At 43.7% G+C, this 17,472-nt stretch overlaps 1 protein-coding gene across 6 annotated transcripts in view; it reads left to right on the top strand.

The window, feature by feature from the left end:
- The window catches only part of ADD3 (adducin 3), a 142,487-nt gene extending 140,070 nt beyond the window's left edge, over positions 1-2,417 (top strand). For all 6 annotated transcript variants that reach the window (XM_055118997.1, XM_055119002.1, XM_055118998.1 and 3 more), the window contains one exon: positions 196-2,417. In XM_055118997.1, the coding sequence (XP_054974972.1) occupies positions 196-488 (293 nt within the window). In that variant the 3' untranslated portion in view covers positions 489-2,417. The remainder of the gene's footprint in view (positions 1-195) is intronic.
- Positions 2,418-17,472: the final 15,055 nt, after the last annotated feature.

Raw genomic sequence — 17,472 nt, 5'->3', positions numbered from 1 at the left:
CATATGGTTCCATGAGCACCGCCAGGAGTAATTACTGAGTGCAGAGCCAGGAGTAACCCCTGTGCATTGCCAGATGTGACCCTAAAAGAAAACGAAACAAAAAAAAAAAGTATTGCCTTAGTACATTGCTAAAACATTTTAAGTTTGTACAATGAAGATGCTAACATCCAAAAAAAACACCCTCCTCTTTTGTAGAAAACCATGAGCTGTTTTCTAAGAGCTTCATGTCCATGGAAGTGCCTGTCATGGTAGTGAATGGCAAGGATGATATGCACGATGTTGAAAATGACCTCGCTAAACGAGTGAGTAGGTTAACTACAAGCACGACCATTGAAAACATCGAGATTACCATTAAGTCTCCAGAAAAAATTGAAGAAGTCCTGTCACCTGAAGGCTCACCTTCAAAATCACCATCCAAGAAAAAGAAGAAATTCCGCACTCCTTCTTTTCTGAAAAAGAACAAAAAAAAGGAAAAAGTTGAAGCCTAGAGCTCTTTTTTAATAATTATTATTACAGTGTGACATTGCACATTTAAAAACCACATTTAAGTTGATCATTAATATGCAGTGGTAGATCAGATTGGGGGTATGTAGCAAACTGGACTTTTAAGAACTGGAAAAAGTTTTACTTTTTAAAAAAACGTTATGAATAATACTTTAAAATTCATCTCTAATTTTATATGTCCAAAATGGCTTTGAATTTTTAAGCAATGATTAGTTTTAATTTGCTCTCCCTCATAAAGTACATTTATAATTCACCACGGATATCTGTCTGAATTACTTCAGCCTTCTCCATAATTTTGTTGGGAAAAAATTACTGGTGAACAAGTGAGAGAATTTTTATTTCTTGATACTTCTTCACCTGGTAATCAGATTATAATTTTTTATCATGATTATGGACTTTACCTTTTAGAGTCCCATTGTCTCAATGGGCATTAACAGAATGCTTTAAAAGCTTCTAAGATAAGAATCTATATCATTAGTATACACTGGCACATAATTTTTTAAAAAATTTTAAGAAAAAAATAATTTGGAATTTTATTCATAGTATAAAATTTCTTCACATGAAGTAATTTTGTTTGCCAAAAAAAGGTCATTTTTAGTAAACTATAATTTTTGAAAACTTCCTTTTATATTAGTTTAGAAAGCCCCTTATTTTTCAACAAAGGGGATTTTGTACACATAACATGGGTTATTTAGTTTAACTCTGGAAAAAAAAGATTTTTGTATGTTGAGATGTTTGTATACCATTCAGTATAAAAAAAAGTCATAAGCATATTAGCCAATCATTTAACAGTAGAGCATATTTGAGGCTGCTTGGTACTAAGTATACTTAAATATATTTCAAGAATCCAGGGACTTGGTATCAAGGGGGATTAGCACATTTAAAAGTTTCACTGGATTCGTATTTGAATCTTAAAGTGTATTTTCTCATCGTATTGCTAACATGAAGAAGCTCTCATGAGGTAACCAAACAAAGAAAGAATGAGTAGGTGAAAAAATGAAGGAACGAAAGTATCGTGGCAAGAATTTTGTCTTGGTAATGACTTATTTACAATAGTTTTTAAAATGTAAATTGTTCAGAAATATCCCAAATTTCTAAAATTCTCCTTTTCTGTATTTTTTGGTTGCTACTGACTTTTAAATGAATCAGTTATTACACACATGTATTTAGAGGGCTGCACTAAAAGAGATCAATGGTTCTAAAACCCCCCTTCCTCCTTGAGAAAACTACCACTTACTGATTTTTACAATTTTTTTATTCTATTTCAATAAACTTTCTTTCTAATGTAAATACAAATTAAAACTAGGCTTAATATAGTTTTTCCCCTGTTCACCCAAGTGATGTGACAAATCAATGTAAAATCAATGATCCAAAATGGTCAGTGGGTAAAAATAATCCAAAGTGTTTCTGGAGGGTGAGTTGGCATGTTAAAAAAAAAAAATCACATTGATTACAGTGTGTTCTGGGTTTGGTTCTGTTTGTTATGTGTATGATGATGCAAAGTTGAAACAGCCTGGAAATTTCTTTTTAGATCTCACTAACTACTGGAATCAGTGTTTTAATCTTTTAGTGGAAACTTTCATTTGCTTAATTCTGTATTTGAGGGTTTTTTCTATGTTCTACATCATTTATGTTGTATTACAACGTATGTGGAAACAGTAACCTGTGAACTATGCTTTTCCATAACTTTTTAAATATATATATCTTAAATGAATGCAATGTGCATAATATTTTTTAAACGCAACAGTGAACTATTTGCACCTTTTGCTAATGCCTCTATTTACTTGCTTTGGCATAAAGAATGAGCCAATGAACCTCTGTGTCCTGTGGAAATGTATAAATGTTATCTGATATTGCTCTTAGATGTAATGCTAATTAATGTTAAATCACAAATAAACAGTATTTTAAATAGATGGATTTGGTATCAATTCAATTGTTATATTCAGTATTTAGTTTCAGTACTTTATGGACTGTTGTACTGTAGTGAGAATATTGAAACTTCTAAATAAGAGATGTCCTGATAAATGTTCCAATTGGTTGAAAAATTGCTATATAAATTACTTCCTGTTTCAGCAGACAATGGGGAAAATATTTCCTCAAAAGTGATCTGCCTTTAAGCTTGATATGGAATATAGTGATCTCTGACATCTAAATTAGATCTCTCTGAGATCTAAAACTTTTGAGGAGTTTTGATTCTCAGTTCCAGATCTGTTTAGATTTATCTATGTAGAACATAAAATGTTGAAGAATACATTCTGGTTGCCTTTCTCTTTTGTTTTTATTTATGTAACAGTATAACGTAAAATAGGGGCTGGAGAGATAGCACAGCGGGTAGGGCATTTGCCTTGCACTCGGCCGACCCGGGTTCAAATCCCAGCATCCCATATGGTCCCCTGAGCACGGCCAGGGGTAATTCCTGAGTACAAAGCCAGGAGTAACCCCTGTGCATTGCCAAGTGTGACCGAAAAAAAAAAAATATAGAAAATGGGTTACAGTTCTACACATTAACATTCAAAAACAAAATTATTCCCTCCCAGCCCTTGTTTGCTTATAGTTTTTTCTGTATTGAGTATCATGGTGTGAAGGTAATTATATTTTTCCACTTAGCGTAATTCATCTTAGAATATTGTACAACAAGATGTGTCACATGATGATTTCTTGTCACTATTTTTTCATTTTGTCCTAAAAATAGATTTCAAGAGGGGAAATTGAAGGTTCTAGAATGTTTGGATTGAAATGTTTACTATAATTATCCATTATAAAAATGGAGGGCTAAGGCAGAGAAGAATAGATTCATAGTCTTAGGGATTTTAACTATTACCATGGCTTTTGAATAACTATATAGTGACAAACTGTTTTTATAAAGATGCATATTTTAAAATTCCTTCTAAAAGTCCGCAATGATCATCTCCATTTCTGTTCATATTGCCTGAAAGGCGGTAGTGCTGCTTGTGTCTTTCCATAGTATTTTCTTCCATGGGGAGTAAAGAGAATTAAGTGGGTCAGATTGTAATGTTAATGTAATGTTAATGTTAGATGGCATTTTAATGTTGAGAATTCCACACTATCTCCTTTTTCTGGCATGGGCAGAAAACCAATAAAGACAGGCAAGCTGGCTGATTTTTCAAACTCAAGGTTGTAATCTTGTTCAAAACAGTTTTTTAAAAACATCTTACTTGTGGCCACTAGGGGGTGGAAAAGACCTAACAATCCAGTATGTTTCTAATCCTCGCGCTTGCCGTTTTTCAGTCTGCACACCTCCATGTTTGCTGAAGTTAGAAGACGGTTCTTCATTGCTTATCATTCTTTTCACTAGACTGCTCTCAACTCTTGTTGTCTTAGCAGATTCCATTTCACCAATACAAATATCACCAGCAGGAGACTCTGCTGCCAATGAAAACACATAGAAAAATGTTGAGAGGTAGTCTCAGGAAGAACCCGGGGTATGAAAGATTCCTTTGGGGAATTTCAGTGCCTGTCAGTAACAATATGATGCTTGCTTCAGTGGTGAGCTCTTTTGCTTTGTTTTTGAGGAGCCATTCCTGAAACTAGAGCTCGAAGTGGAATGGTAGCTCCTGTAGGGCCCAGGACACCATGGGGTGCCCGAGGCTTGAACTCAAGCTTGCACTCCAGCCCTTTGAGCTTTCTCCCTGACCCCCACAGCTAGCATTTTTTGACTGGGAATAGAGTTGGTAATATCTCCTTTTTCTGCTTTCTCAGTATCAAACTGTGCTAACTGCTTTTTATATGACCTCATTTGGCTTTCCCAGCATCCCAACAATGTAGATAGATGAAGACACTAAGACCTATAGAAGATGAAAAGGAGTGCTAGTAGTTCTGTAGTTCAGAGATTAGGATTTTTAAAGTTACTAGTGCTAACTGTACACTAGACCCTGCAGAGCCCCAGTGTATTTTGTTGCAAGTTGTTGTTTTTTTTTTTTTTAGGGAAAAGCAATTTCCTTAGTTTGGAAGTTGCTTTCCAAACTAAGGAAACCAAGGAAATCCGGATAACATAAAGATTTTTTTTTTATAAGTGTAGATTTGGGATAAAGCATTACCTATTTGGAAGATTTGGGCAGGGTGGGGGTCGCGGGGGGCGGTTTGGGGGATGATGGATGAAAATACCCACAAAGTGGGAGTGACTTGTACTGATGGCATCTTTTAGTGTGAAAAACCAACCCTGCAATCAGCACCATGGCACTGGGCGGCAAGGTATCACCCTTTATCTTTTACTGTTAATTCTTTTTCTTTTTGATTTCCAGTATTTGGGCCAAGGAGAGACATTCTCAAGAAAATTGTTGTTAAAATATGAGATTATTATAACCTATAGAAGTTTTACAGTTTCTATGTTCATTTTACTTAAAGGAATATACTTGGAGGTTGCCCTTCAAGGAGAAAAACCTAGTGCATATTCTAGAAATCTAAACAAAGATAAGCTCTGGGGGGATTTTTGATAGGAAAAAAAAAACAATTTGCTAATTCTGTATTCATAGGGTCTTCATTACAGGAGGTTATCACTAGGGGGCAATATTGAGTAAATTTCTTTTTCTTGGCGTGCATTTCAAAATGAGCTTAGATTTAGAACTTTATTCTAATTACACTTCACTAGATGCAGTTTAAAGTTGAGGAACATTTATAAATATTTAATTAATTCATTCCTTGTAGCTTTACAAGTTATAGTGTTCTGACTTAGGAAGAGTCTGTCCTCCAGAATTCTACCGAAGAGCATTCAGCTCAGAGACAGATAAAAGATAAGCAGATTCAAGCAAAGGCCCTCAGAGTCTAATACCTCTCCATTAGGCCACAGTCTGCCCTCAAAGCTCATCAGACCATCACCCAGGGGAAGCTATAGAAACTTAGTTTTCTCACTTCCTACAAACTAAGGTTTAGAAACAGGTTGCATAATTAAGCCTATGTCAATTTTTTTTCCCTAAAATTTTAAATCTCTTAATGCCCTGTGAGTTTTCAATGTATTCTTTGAAATTAAACAGATTTTGATTTATTTTGTTTGTGTTATTTATTTTAGGCATTGGGCTATACAGTATTTTTAATCTTTCAGGAATATAGTATTGCCACACTAGGCCCACTACCGAGCTGTTGGGTTGGGTTGGGTTGGGTTTGGGGGCCACACCCAGCTGTGCTTCGGGCTTATTTCTGGCTCTATGCCCAGGGATCATTCCTGGCAGGCTCGGGGGAACCGTGTATGGTGCCAGGCATTGAATGCAACTTGGCTGCGTGCAAGGCAAGTGCGTTAACCCCTGTACTCTCTCCAGCCCTAGGATGTTGATTTCTGGCTTGTTGGGTTTCTTTAATTTCTCATATTTAAACACCATGATTTACAAAATTGTTCATAGTACAGTTGTTTCAGTTATTCAGACATTCAGTATTCTTTCCAACACCAATCCCACCACCACTGTGACGTTGGTTTCTTAAAAGAAACTCAGATACTGGAAACGCATGAGTGGTTCCCCGTGGGGAGACAAATAGGATGTGGTGAAATAGGTAAAGAAGGTCAAAGGATACAAGTTTCCAGTTGTAAAATGAGTAACTCTTAGGTTGTAATATTAAAACATGATATAGTGTATTGTCAGATGTGAAAGTTGTTAAAAATACATCCAAAGTCCTTGTCACAAAAAAAACAAGTTTATATAATAATGAATGGTAACTAGACTCATTATGGTCATTTAACAGCATATACAAATGCACGGTACACCTGAAACTAATATAACATGTTAGCTTTACCTCAATTTTTAAATGCTAATTTCTTTACTGTTGCATTCTGTAGTTTTATAGATACCTAAATCCTGACCCACACCCCTATATTCTATCATTATTTAAATGTCATTTATATTTAAATCACAAACTGGTACTTTTAATTTTGTTTTTGTCTTTTAAGTACATACAGCCGGAGTCCCAGCTATGCCGGGACTATCCTGACTCTGTGTTCAGGGATCACTCCTGGGAGAATTGGGGGCACCACTTGGAGTGCTGGGGCTCGAACCCAGGTCAGACACGTGCAAGCCAAGCACCTTACCCATTGTACTATTGCTCCTGTCCCATCTGGTTGATTATTTGTTCCACTGCAAAAAAAAAATTGTTACTCTAATAGAAAGATAAAATATGGATAGATCCAGTCCACAATTATTTTAAGGCCTATATAATTTCTAGTCAGATAACTTTTGATACTGAAGTGAAAATGAAAGTCATTGATTAAGCTGACTTTTATTCTTACACAAACTACTGTAGGATTTGTTATTCTCAAGGTTAGCCTTTACCTTGCTTATAATGCTTACTTAAAATATCCTTAATTTCAACTTCTGTAACTCTGTCACAAAACTAAATACTACTTTTTTGATCCATGCCTTCAAATCATACTTCTCTAATTTGAACATGTAGTAAAAAATATTAAATTCCTAAGAAATAATTCTAAAAGTTGTAAAATGTGCTTTTGAAATCACAAAGAAGAGGCAGTGTAAAACAAAATCTTGTAGATAAGGTTCTTTTTTATTGTTGTCTACTTATTTTAGACTGCCCCCTCACAAGCCAGTGAACATAAGCCCACTGGACCAACCAGTTTAGAGTGTAAGTTACATTTCTTTAGACCGAACAATGTCTTATTGGTTGATACTGAGAACAGAGATTTTTTAAAGAAATTTGTAATTTTTGTGGGGGGAACAGTACCACAAAGCAATGCTCAATAAGGGGCTACTCCCATCTTGGAGCAATGCTATCTCTAAACCCTAACTTAAGTTAATGTTTAACTTTCTCCTCTTCCTCTTCTCTTCTCCTCCTTCTTCTCTTTCACCTCCTTCTTTTCCTCCTTCTCTTCCTTATCCTCTGTCTCCTCTTCCCCCATCTTCACACACAAGGCAAACTTTTGCTATAACACTAAGCTATTTCCACAACTTATAATGCTTATATTTCTTAAAGCAACTCTAGCCTAACTGATGGGGTGGCAAGGGGAGAATGAGGAAGTGGTCTGGTTATCAAATGCAAAATACAGAGGTAAGGTGCTCTGGATTTTCCACCCTAACACTTGACTTTTTTGCCAAAAAAAAAAAAACGGTAACAACAAGTCTCACAGTGGAGATGTTACTGGTGCCTGCTCGAGCAAATAGATGAGCAATGGGATGACAGTGACAGTGATACTTAAATAATCATTTTCTGGGTTTAAAACAAAAAGTTGATAATGACTTTCTCCACCTGGATCTGCAATGTTGCTAGACCCTTTTCAATTATTTGCCAGAGTAATGCCTCCCTTACTTAAAGTTGGAACATTTTCTTTCATTAACAGGATCTAAACTAACCCCCCCGCCCCCGCCACGCACACACACACACACACACACACACACACACACACACACACACACAAGGCTAGCTTTTTTTTCTGGAGATTATTATTGAGCGGTAGCTATGGAGGAAGTCGTTGTTGCACTCTATAACTCACCCTTTTCCTGTTGAGTAATACTGCAGGGGCTGGATTTCAGTGGTGACTGGTTTGATAGACTTTGCCTTCAGAATAGATGACCTCCTCAGTTTTATGAGAGAACGTGTAGATACAGCCAACTAGTTGGCAGCCACCCGCATTCTCTTCCAAAGGTGTTTACTGGACTAACAAGGTTAAATATTACTTTCTACCTGATTCCTATTTTGGCTTCAATGGTTTCAACTGAAATAAAGGTCATTTGAGGCTATTTAGACAATCAAAAATGTATTCCAAATTCAACTAGTTGTCCGTGGTGAGCGGGAGGTGTGGCTCTCGCTACACCCAGGTATTTATATGTTAAGACCTTTAAAATATCTTACGTGTGGGGCTGGAGTGATAGCACAGCGGGTAGGGCGTTTGCCTTGCACGCAGCCGACCCGGGTTCAAATCCCAGCATCCCATATGGTCCCCTGAGCACCGCCAGGAGTAATTCCTGAGTGCAGAGCCAGGAGTAGCCCCTGTGCATCGCCGGGTGTGACCCAAAAAGCAAAAAAAAAAAAAAAAAAGAAAATATCTTACGTGCTGATTGGAATATTCTGTTTCCAGACTTATTTTCTGATGTTTTCATATATCAGGATTGAAATGATCTTGTATTTAGGTGTGGTCTCGTGTTTGCCCTTTAGGTTAATATCTCAGTTTGACCTTTAGGTTAATATTGAGCAGGAGTGCGTGCACCGAGCGTGGCTCACTGCAGTGGCACAGGGCAGACTGGGCTGGGCTGGCTCTGGAATTCTCCCCACTCACTGAGCAAAGTCAGGTACTGGGGGAACAGCTTGAGCTGGAAGCTAGTTGGAAGTCCAGCCCAGCAGGGGAAACATGGAACCTCGCGAACATGGCAATCAACCAAAAAACTCAATCTGGTCAGAAGCGGCCTGCCTCAGGGACATTTGAGTCCCAGTCAGGAATCCGGAGCAGGAAAGCTGACATTAGAATGCAGGTGACCTGTGCAGACGCCCCACCACAGGTACGCTTAAAGAGCAGCGCTTCCTCTCCTTCCTGGGATGCAATGGCAAGACCAAGGCAGATGGACCTCAGGCTGAAGTGATCTGAGTCAAATTAGCGGTTCCTCGGCACAGGAAATCCGAGGTGAGGAGAATGACAGATGATCCAGGTGTCAGAGCAGAGGTACTAGAAACGGCTCACAAGGCGGTGCTGAGGTAAGGTGCAAAGTCAGAGCTGGCCTAGGGACTGATGTAGATTTATGCTCAGGAACCTCAGAGCCTGGAGCTCGGGCCAAGCCTGGAGCTCGGGCCACCTCGGCTCCTCCTGCCTCATCGGGAATAGTCCTGGAGACAGGAGAAGGGGTCCAGAGGAGCGGAGACAGGATTGGACCTGGCCTGACTTCCATAGTGAAAGCAGCTCTCTATGCCAGTCAGCCTGTGCGTGTGCTGCGGGCCGCAGGAGCGGATTATTAATATTTCACACCAGAACCTATCAAAGAAGACTGGCAACGATGAATGGACAAGAGCCAAAGCCTACCAAAACACTGGCTGTGAAGATGACCATATGTTTCCTGAAAACGGATTCCTTCTTTCTATCTGAAGGCATAATTTCACCCTAGGAAAAAAAATGTCCTCTAATGATAACTCTGGTCCCTACTGGGAATCGTTGTCTCAACCAAGGGTCCTGATTGACTAGAAAAGGTTGGCCTATGTTTCCTCGCCCTCTTGGAACAAATGATGCTGAGAGCAGTGAACTAAAACAACTTGGGTTCTGCATGGCACGTCTTGTTGTCCTAACAGCCATTTTTTTTTTTTTGGCTTTTTGGGTCACACCCAGCAATGCTCAGGGCTGACTCCTGGTTCTGCACTCAGGAATCATTCCTGGCGGTGCTCAGGGGACCAGTATGGGATGCTGGGAATCGAACCCGGGTCGGCCATGTGCAAGGCAAACGCCCTACCCACTGTACTATGGCTCCAGCCCCCATAGCAGCCTTTTGCCACCGTGGCAGAAGCACTCTCTAATTTGCCTTGTGGTGTTTACCCAAATGATGATCTCTCCGTTTACTGCTCCATCTGCCACAAGAAGACCCTCTCTCGTCTGTCGGAGCACTGATCTGTCTTCACTGCCGAGCCATTTATTTCTGACGCCAGCAGTTTTCCAGAGAACACGACCTACCCCAGTTCTCCCACAGTGCGTCGGGGCCACTTGGCCTTCATCCCCCTTCACCTGCGTACCCTCGGGGGCCTTGCATGCCCTCAGATGCCTTTCGGGAGGCTAAAGCTCTCCAGGCATCCTCCGCCTCTGCCCCACTGAGAGGGTGTTTCCTCTCATCAAATGACTTTCTCTCTTTGCCAAGCCCAAACAGCACTTTTGGATCATACTTAGAGTCTGGCCTGTCTTTAACATTATTGATGACTTTGTATCGATCTGTAAAGCTGAACTGCTTGTTTGAATTCCTTCATCTCATTTCATTCCCACTCCTGCACAGCAGGACTTTCTCCATAGAAGTGGGGCTGGGGGGGTGGAGGGGGACCAGTTCTAGAAAGGAGCTAAGTCACTTGTCTCATAGCACCACCTACTAAGTGGTAGATGCAGGACTCCCAATTCTTTTTCTTATGTTAGGCCAGGTGACTCAGAACAACCTAAAACAACCTTTACATCAGCAGGTAAGAAATTTGGGTATCAGAGCTTTCAGCAACGCCGGAGAAGTAGTCTCCTACCTGTCATGGCAGGTGACTTCTAGATGAGAAGGAACCTCCCCTGAAGAACGTTCCGGGCAGCCGCACTGGCATGCCCCAGACCAGAGTGGGAGGGCCTTCCTGTGAAGGCCGCACTGTGGTTTGGGTTAGGAACCCAGGGTTCCCAGGGGACCTGCACAGGATACAAGACTGGCTGTCGGGCTTGCCTTCCTAACCTTTCTCCAGACACACACGAGAGGAACTGTGATCCTAGCACCTATATTCTGAGGAGTTTGTTTTTAATTTCATGAATTTCCCATTGAATCTTCACTCAAAACCTTATTTAGTTGAGGACAGCTGTCAGTAATAATTGTGTGTACATTATCATTCTAGCTTAAAACCACTGGTAGATACGACTCTCTCCCATTTTATAGATGAGAAACAAGCTCAGGGAAGTGACCTGCGATCACACAGTAAGAGGCAAAGCTGGGGTTCAAGCCTTTGTCATTAAACTTGAGAGCTCAAATCACTACCTTTGCTTCCCAAGGACTAACTAAAACTGGAGGAGAGCAGATGCCAGCGAAATACTGTTGCTTTATATTGACTTGTGTTTTCTTTCCTTAGATAGAGTCGCTATGGCACATGTATTAGTTACACACTGCCAATTAAACCCTAAAATGTCTATTTTGGACCTTTCTGTCATTTTTTTTCTCCTTTGTCCAATAATAAAGCCAGATAGTTGAGAAAGGGATAGCCCTGGAGTCAGATTCCTGATTCTTTTCTGTAAAATAGAATAACTGTGCTAAACTCTTAAGGTGGCTATAAGAATTCATCAAGATGACCATTACTTAACATGAGTCCCAGTATCAGTAAGACCTTAATTAGTTAGCCTCAGTACTGTTACGTTCTCTTTTTCACTTCCTACTGCTAGAGGAGTATGCATATTAGGAGAAAAACGAAACTGTTGGTGACATCCTTATCACTGTTACACACTTGAAATGTCGTTCCTCTGTTTCCAGAATTCTTTGCACAATAGTGACTAGACATCTGGTACTCAAACAAGAAGGACGGGAATGGGGGAGGGGCAGGGAGGACATCTAACTTGCCCTTCTCCAGTATGAAAGTGTTGGAGGGTGGAGTTGTGCCTGGGAAGGCGGTGGGTGGAGGAATTGTGTTGATTCTCCAAGACAGTATCACTAGAGCTGCTCCTGAGGGGTGAGAGACCTGAAACATTCAGAAGGCAAGAATGTGCATTAGTGATCGGAGGGCTGCATAGACCTGAAACGTTTATAAGGCAAGAGTGTGTATTAGTGACCTATCAATACAAAAGTACGTGCCACTATTCCTTTGCATGAGAAATTCAGGAGCACTGTGCCCAGAGTCTTCAGGTGGCAGACGTCTGAAGGCCTGTCAGGACCTAAGCCTAGCTTCCAGCATGGTTGGTAAGTGGCCACTGGCTGCCGTGGAAGCACATCAAACTTCCCACAGGGCCTCTGGCCTGCAGGAGGGGGCAGTACTCAGACTGTCGGGCCAGTGGAGAACAAGGCAAAAACCACAACACCTTCCAGGACCTTGCTCCAACTTACTTCTATCATCTGCTCCTTGGAGCCAGTCTGCTGAAGTGAATGCCGTTGCTTTGAGAGCACTGTCAGTGAATGTGGAGAATCACCGCAGGACGTAATAATGGGAATTAATCGCTATCAAGTGGATGGTATGAGGTGAAAACACGGAAAGGGGATCGTTTTTTGCTCTATCACACACATTGCTGTGTTTACTTTCACAGCGGTATCCTTGTTATACAGATGAGAGACAGGGGACACTGAGGATGTATAACTTGTGAAGGTCACTTCGCTGGTAAATATCAGAGAAGCTCAGAGCACATGCCAGCCTAAAGCCAGGCTGTCCCTTTGCCCACCTCGGGAGAAGGGAAGCGTCCTCGACTCTTCACTGCCTTGGTTTGTCCAAATTATGGCTATTTTGCCACCCAGGAAAACTGGTTAATGCTCCACATTGAATGAACTCATTTTTAAGGTTGCTTTGTTTGTTTTAGGTGCTCAGGGCTTACTCCAGGCTCTGTGCTCAGGGATCACTCCTGGCAGGCTCAGGGGACCATATGGAATGCCAGGGATCAAACCCAGGTCAACCATGTGTGAGGCCAATGTCCTGTTTGTTGTACTATCTCTCCAGCCCCAGGTTCAATGAATTCTGATAGAGCTGTTTGATTCATTTCTAAACCTCCTGGAATAAATGGGTTCATTCTTCAGGCCTTCCTCCTATCTCCTGGCTTTGCCAGGTCTTTTTTCCAGTTTGATCGGTGCCATGCCTCATTTCACCCCTGACCCTGAAAGCCAGCCAATGCTCTTCCCATGGCAGCTGGCTGTGACACAAGGCCACTGGGGTCAATAGGGTAGGGTGACCCTGAGCGGGTGTGTGAGCCCAAGGCCCTCCTGCTGGTGGGGACAGAGCCAAACCCAACAGGGTGGAGATGGGTCAGCCCATCTGCCCCAGTGCCATGCTGGACTGTAGGAGCCTGATAAAGCCAGGGAATCACCCGCCCAAGCTGTGTCCTCTTCCAAATATAGATTTCTCCCAGCGCTGCCCTCATAGCCGTGTTGCTGGCCTCTGAAGGTAGCTGCCCGCCTTTTGCCACCACAAAATAGTGCCTGATCCAGGCCAGGACCCGGTCTGTGGGGTCTGGGGGTACTGGCAGTGGTGGGTTCTGGAGAAAGCACCATGAATTCCTGCCTCTCTTCCTCTAACCCAACATTTGACCACTCCAGTTCTCTCAAGTCTTCACCTATGTGGATGTGTGGTCCACACTTTCTGCTGAGAATTGCTGAGGTTCTGCGCCCCTGCACGTCCGACCCCAAAGGCACATCTCCTTGCAGAGAGAATGCTCCTGGCCTAGCGGGACCCAAATTGCTGTCAGAGGAGAAGGTCAGCGGGCTGTAACCAGGCCTCCAGTTTACCAAGACCACAGAAACCAACCTGAGGAAGACAAAAGGGATATGCATGTTGATTCAAATGCCAAAAGACAACTACAGATTTTTACCAAATGAGAGCTAAAATAATTTCTCAAAACCCTAGAGCATACTTGTAAAAAAAAAAAATCTATTAAAATCACAGAATCAAGGATCAAATGGTAACAAAGGCAAAAGGACTGGAAAACATGAGCATCGAATTCCTCTGAGGATCCTCCCACCAGCCATGCTTGGACGGACCCTGGGATGAAGCATGTGGAGGCAAAAGTGAAGATCGGGCAGCAGCAGGGCCCTGCTCTGGGTGTGTCTGTGCGTTCACAGCCCATTGCAGCTCCCACCACACCCATCTGGCGTCCACCCTTCTCTGTGCTCTGTCGCATCTCTGAGAAGCAAACACCGAGAGGTTATCAGCAGGGCCCGCCTCCTGCCTTAGCTCATGTGAAAGCACCAAGGTCGACCCCGCCCAAGAGAACCGCCCGTGCTTGTGTCTGCATGTGTGTGCACTTGTGTTGGTGTGTGTGTGTATGTGTGTGTGTGCGCACGTGCGTATGTGTGTGTGTGTGTGTGTGCGCGTGTATACATCAGAGGTAACCTATTAGCTAGGGCAAGGCCATTGCTCACCAGGATACATGGGCCGAACCCTAAGCTAACAACTTCCTGTCCACCTGTCCCAGCCTTCCTCCCGGCTTCAAGGTCAGCAATGAGGGTGAAGGGTTTCCCTTTTCTCCTAACAAAAAGCTAGTTGCCCACTGGGCAGCGCCTGCACTGGCAGGAGTAAAACCATGGGGGCCCTGCGGGCTGGCTGCAGCAGTGTGGGCCTGAGGGGGCACCAGAGGGCAGTGAGGGCCCCAGGAGGGAGGCACAGGAAGAAGGAGCCGTCACCTCTGCGGCTGGGCAGGTGGCCTGCCTGGTGGCAGCTCCAGTATCAGGCTCCCCCACCCTGCCCTTGTCATAAAAGAAACCACGGGCCTAACCAGCACCCCCAAGTTAGTGGTTTGCAAAGGGGTCCAGACTATGCCGGCGCCTCTGACTCGTGAGCTGTCCCTTCTCCTCCTCGCCCTGGGAGACTGTGTGACAGGTGCCCCTCGGCAAACACGTTGTACGAGCGCCACAGTGAGCTCGGGAGGCGTGACAGCCAAAACGTGCAAGAGCACCTCTAAAGGACTGTGTCCCCGGGCAAGCACCGCGGCCAGGTGGTGGAGCCTCAGAACCAAGCAAGTCGCTGACCCCAAGTCATTGCCACCACAGCAAATGGAGTGGGCGGGAAGGGTCAGGTGTCCCGGGCCAGGGCCTCCCGGTGAAGGTGGGATCCTTCCAGACCCTGGCTGAGCTTTTCCCGAACCTCACAGCCACTAGTGGGAGAGGCGTGGAAACTGGCACTCGAGCCACTGCACTGGCAGTGAGTGAGTGGACAGGGTCAGTGCCAGTGTTCCCAGGGGCAGTCACACGGGCACGTGGGGAGGGGACCCCAACTTCCAGAGCCCCCTGCTGTTTCCCACCTTCCACCATCGCTGCCTTTTTCTTTCCTTTTTTAAAAAGGTACTGTTTCAGGGCTGGAACGATAGCACATCGGGTAGGGCATTTGCCTTGCACGCGGCTGACCTGGGTTCAATTCCCAGCATCCCATATGGTCCGTGAGCACCGCCAGGGCTAACTCCTGAGTGCAGAGCCAGGAGTAAACCCCTGAGCATCGCTGGGTGTGACCCAAAAAGAAAAAAATAAAATACTGTTTTTTCTCAAAGGAATCAGGGCGGGGTTGCCAGTGGTCGGGGCAAACAGACAAAAGGCTGTGACATAAAACAGCCTTCGATCAACAGGAAGTGTGAGATGAACCACCAGCAGAATGACTTGGGGACTTAGGGAGGGGATGGGTTAGGTTTGGCCTTGTTTGTCGTGGTCACGGTGGTGGTGGTGGTGGTGGGGAACTGAGGCTTGAAGCAGGAAGCTGGGCTCCCCACCTCAGACTTTCATGGTTTCCTGTGAAGCAGGGAGCCGTCTCTAGGATGAACCAGCTCTCTGCAGTGAACTGCCTTGTCTCAGAAGGGAGCTAATACGGTACCCCGATGGGACCCGTCAAACTGTGAGCAAAGCCGAGCATTGACCCAGAGGGCTGAGCATGGCGGATGAACCCAGAGAACAGACACACAGGATGTCGCCCCAAGCTCTAAGGGTCCCCCATGTGCCCCGGAGGAAGAATCACTGGGTAGGAAAGAGCACCTAACTAGAAGGCAGAAGCGACATTCCGTCTCAGCCTTGTCACTGATTTGCCACGTGACCCAGGCACTTTGTCAAAGGTCTCTGCACCGTGGCTTCTTGCTCTGAAAATGCTGGTAAAATAAGCCCGAAAGCAACGACTTCTCAGTGCTAAGGAATACTGACATGCCGTTTCCCCTGACCGTGGGCAACTCTGGGGTGGGTGAGGGAGGCTGAGAAGGTGGGCGCAGGCATGCCCCGCATTCACTTCCTTGCTTCTGTGTCCCTGACCGATGCTTCACCCAGAACCTTGCCACAAACCACACACTCTACCCGCCAGGCTTCCAGCTCTGTCACGGCGGCTCTTCCAGCTTGGATAGAAGAACGGGGTACAGAGTACAGCAGGACTCAGCTCCAGCCCCCAGCCGGCGCCTTCACACCCTCCCCACAGCCCTTTCGGAAAGGCACCCAGTGCCCGCCATGACGCAATCCAAGCAGGGTCCCCTAAGTGCCCTTTGAGATTCCTGAGGCCCAAAGCTGGTGCATGTCAGAATTACTTAGGGAAGTTTTCCTGAAGGCGGATTCCTGGGCTGGTCTGTCTACTCTCTGGGAATCAGTTTTCAAATGCTCCTGAGAAACCAGAAAAAGGGGTTCCATGGGATGGTGGTGGATGGTGAGTGTGTCGTAGTAGCTACAGAAGCCAAAGCATAAAGCTATACCCCTGGAGCACATACAATGCTACAAATCAATGTTATCTCAATAAAAAAGTCATCTTTATGAATTCTCAGGTGAGCGATAGAGTTGGAAAACTGCTGTTTTAGAAGAAAATCTTTTCTCTCCCCCAAGCTCCTTATTGGCCAGCTGTTAGCCCTTTTGTTCCGTTATTCAGATCACACAGCTGACACAGGTGTGTTTGTTTATTTGTATTTATTCAAAATATAGTCACTGGACTCTGAGCCACTTCACACTCTTAGGATGTTTATAAACAAAAATCCCAACAAGTACCCAAGGGAATGTAGAGAAACTGGAATTCTCATGCTGTAAAATTAGAATGCTGTAAATCTGGAACACATGTGATGCTACAAGTCAATGTTAGCTCACTGGTGGGCGAGGGACATGGTGCAGTCACTATGGAAAAGTTTGCAAAAGTCTCCTCACAAGTAAAATATAGTTTCCATGTGACCCAGTAACCCCACACCTAGGTGTGTATGCAGGAGATCTGAAAACACAAGGCCACACAAAAGCTTGCTTGAGGAGCATGAGGGCAGCTTTACTCCAAATCCCCAAAGTGGAAGCAACTGGAATGTTGATCATCCAATGAATGATGAACACACTGTGTCTACTCAGTGTGAGTTAGCAGGAAGAGGAATGAAGTGCAGAGAGACTCTACAACGTGGCTAATCTTGAAAACATTATGCCAAGCAAGAGAACGCTGTCACAGAAGCCCACAGCATGTTCCATGAAATGTCCAGAATAGGAACATCTGGAGCGAGACTAGATTGGCAGTTACTCATGCAGGGACCTTTTCCTTCACTCACAACCTAAGAAACTTTTTCCACTTGCAACCCCAGAATTTCATCCAAGAATTTTTTTTTCTTTTTGGGTCACACCCGGCTATGCTCAGGGGTTAATCCTGGCTTTACATTCAGGATTTACTCCTGGCGGTGCTTAGGGGACCATATGGGAT

Source organism: Sorex araneus, chromosome 11, assembly GCF_027595985.1.
Source record: "Sorex araneus isolate mSorAra2 chromosome 11, mSorAra2.pri, whole genome shotgun sequence".
Lineage (NCBI taxonomy): Eukaryota > Metazoa > Chordata > Mammalia > Eulipotyphla > Soricidae > Sorex > Sorex araneus.
Note: the sequence above shows the minus strand (reverse complement) of the source record. Positions and strands in the feature narration are given on the sequence as shown.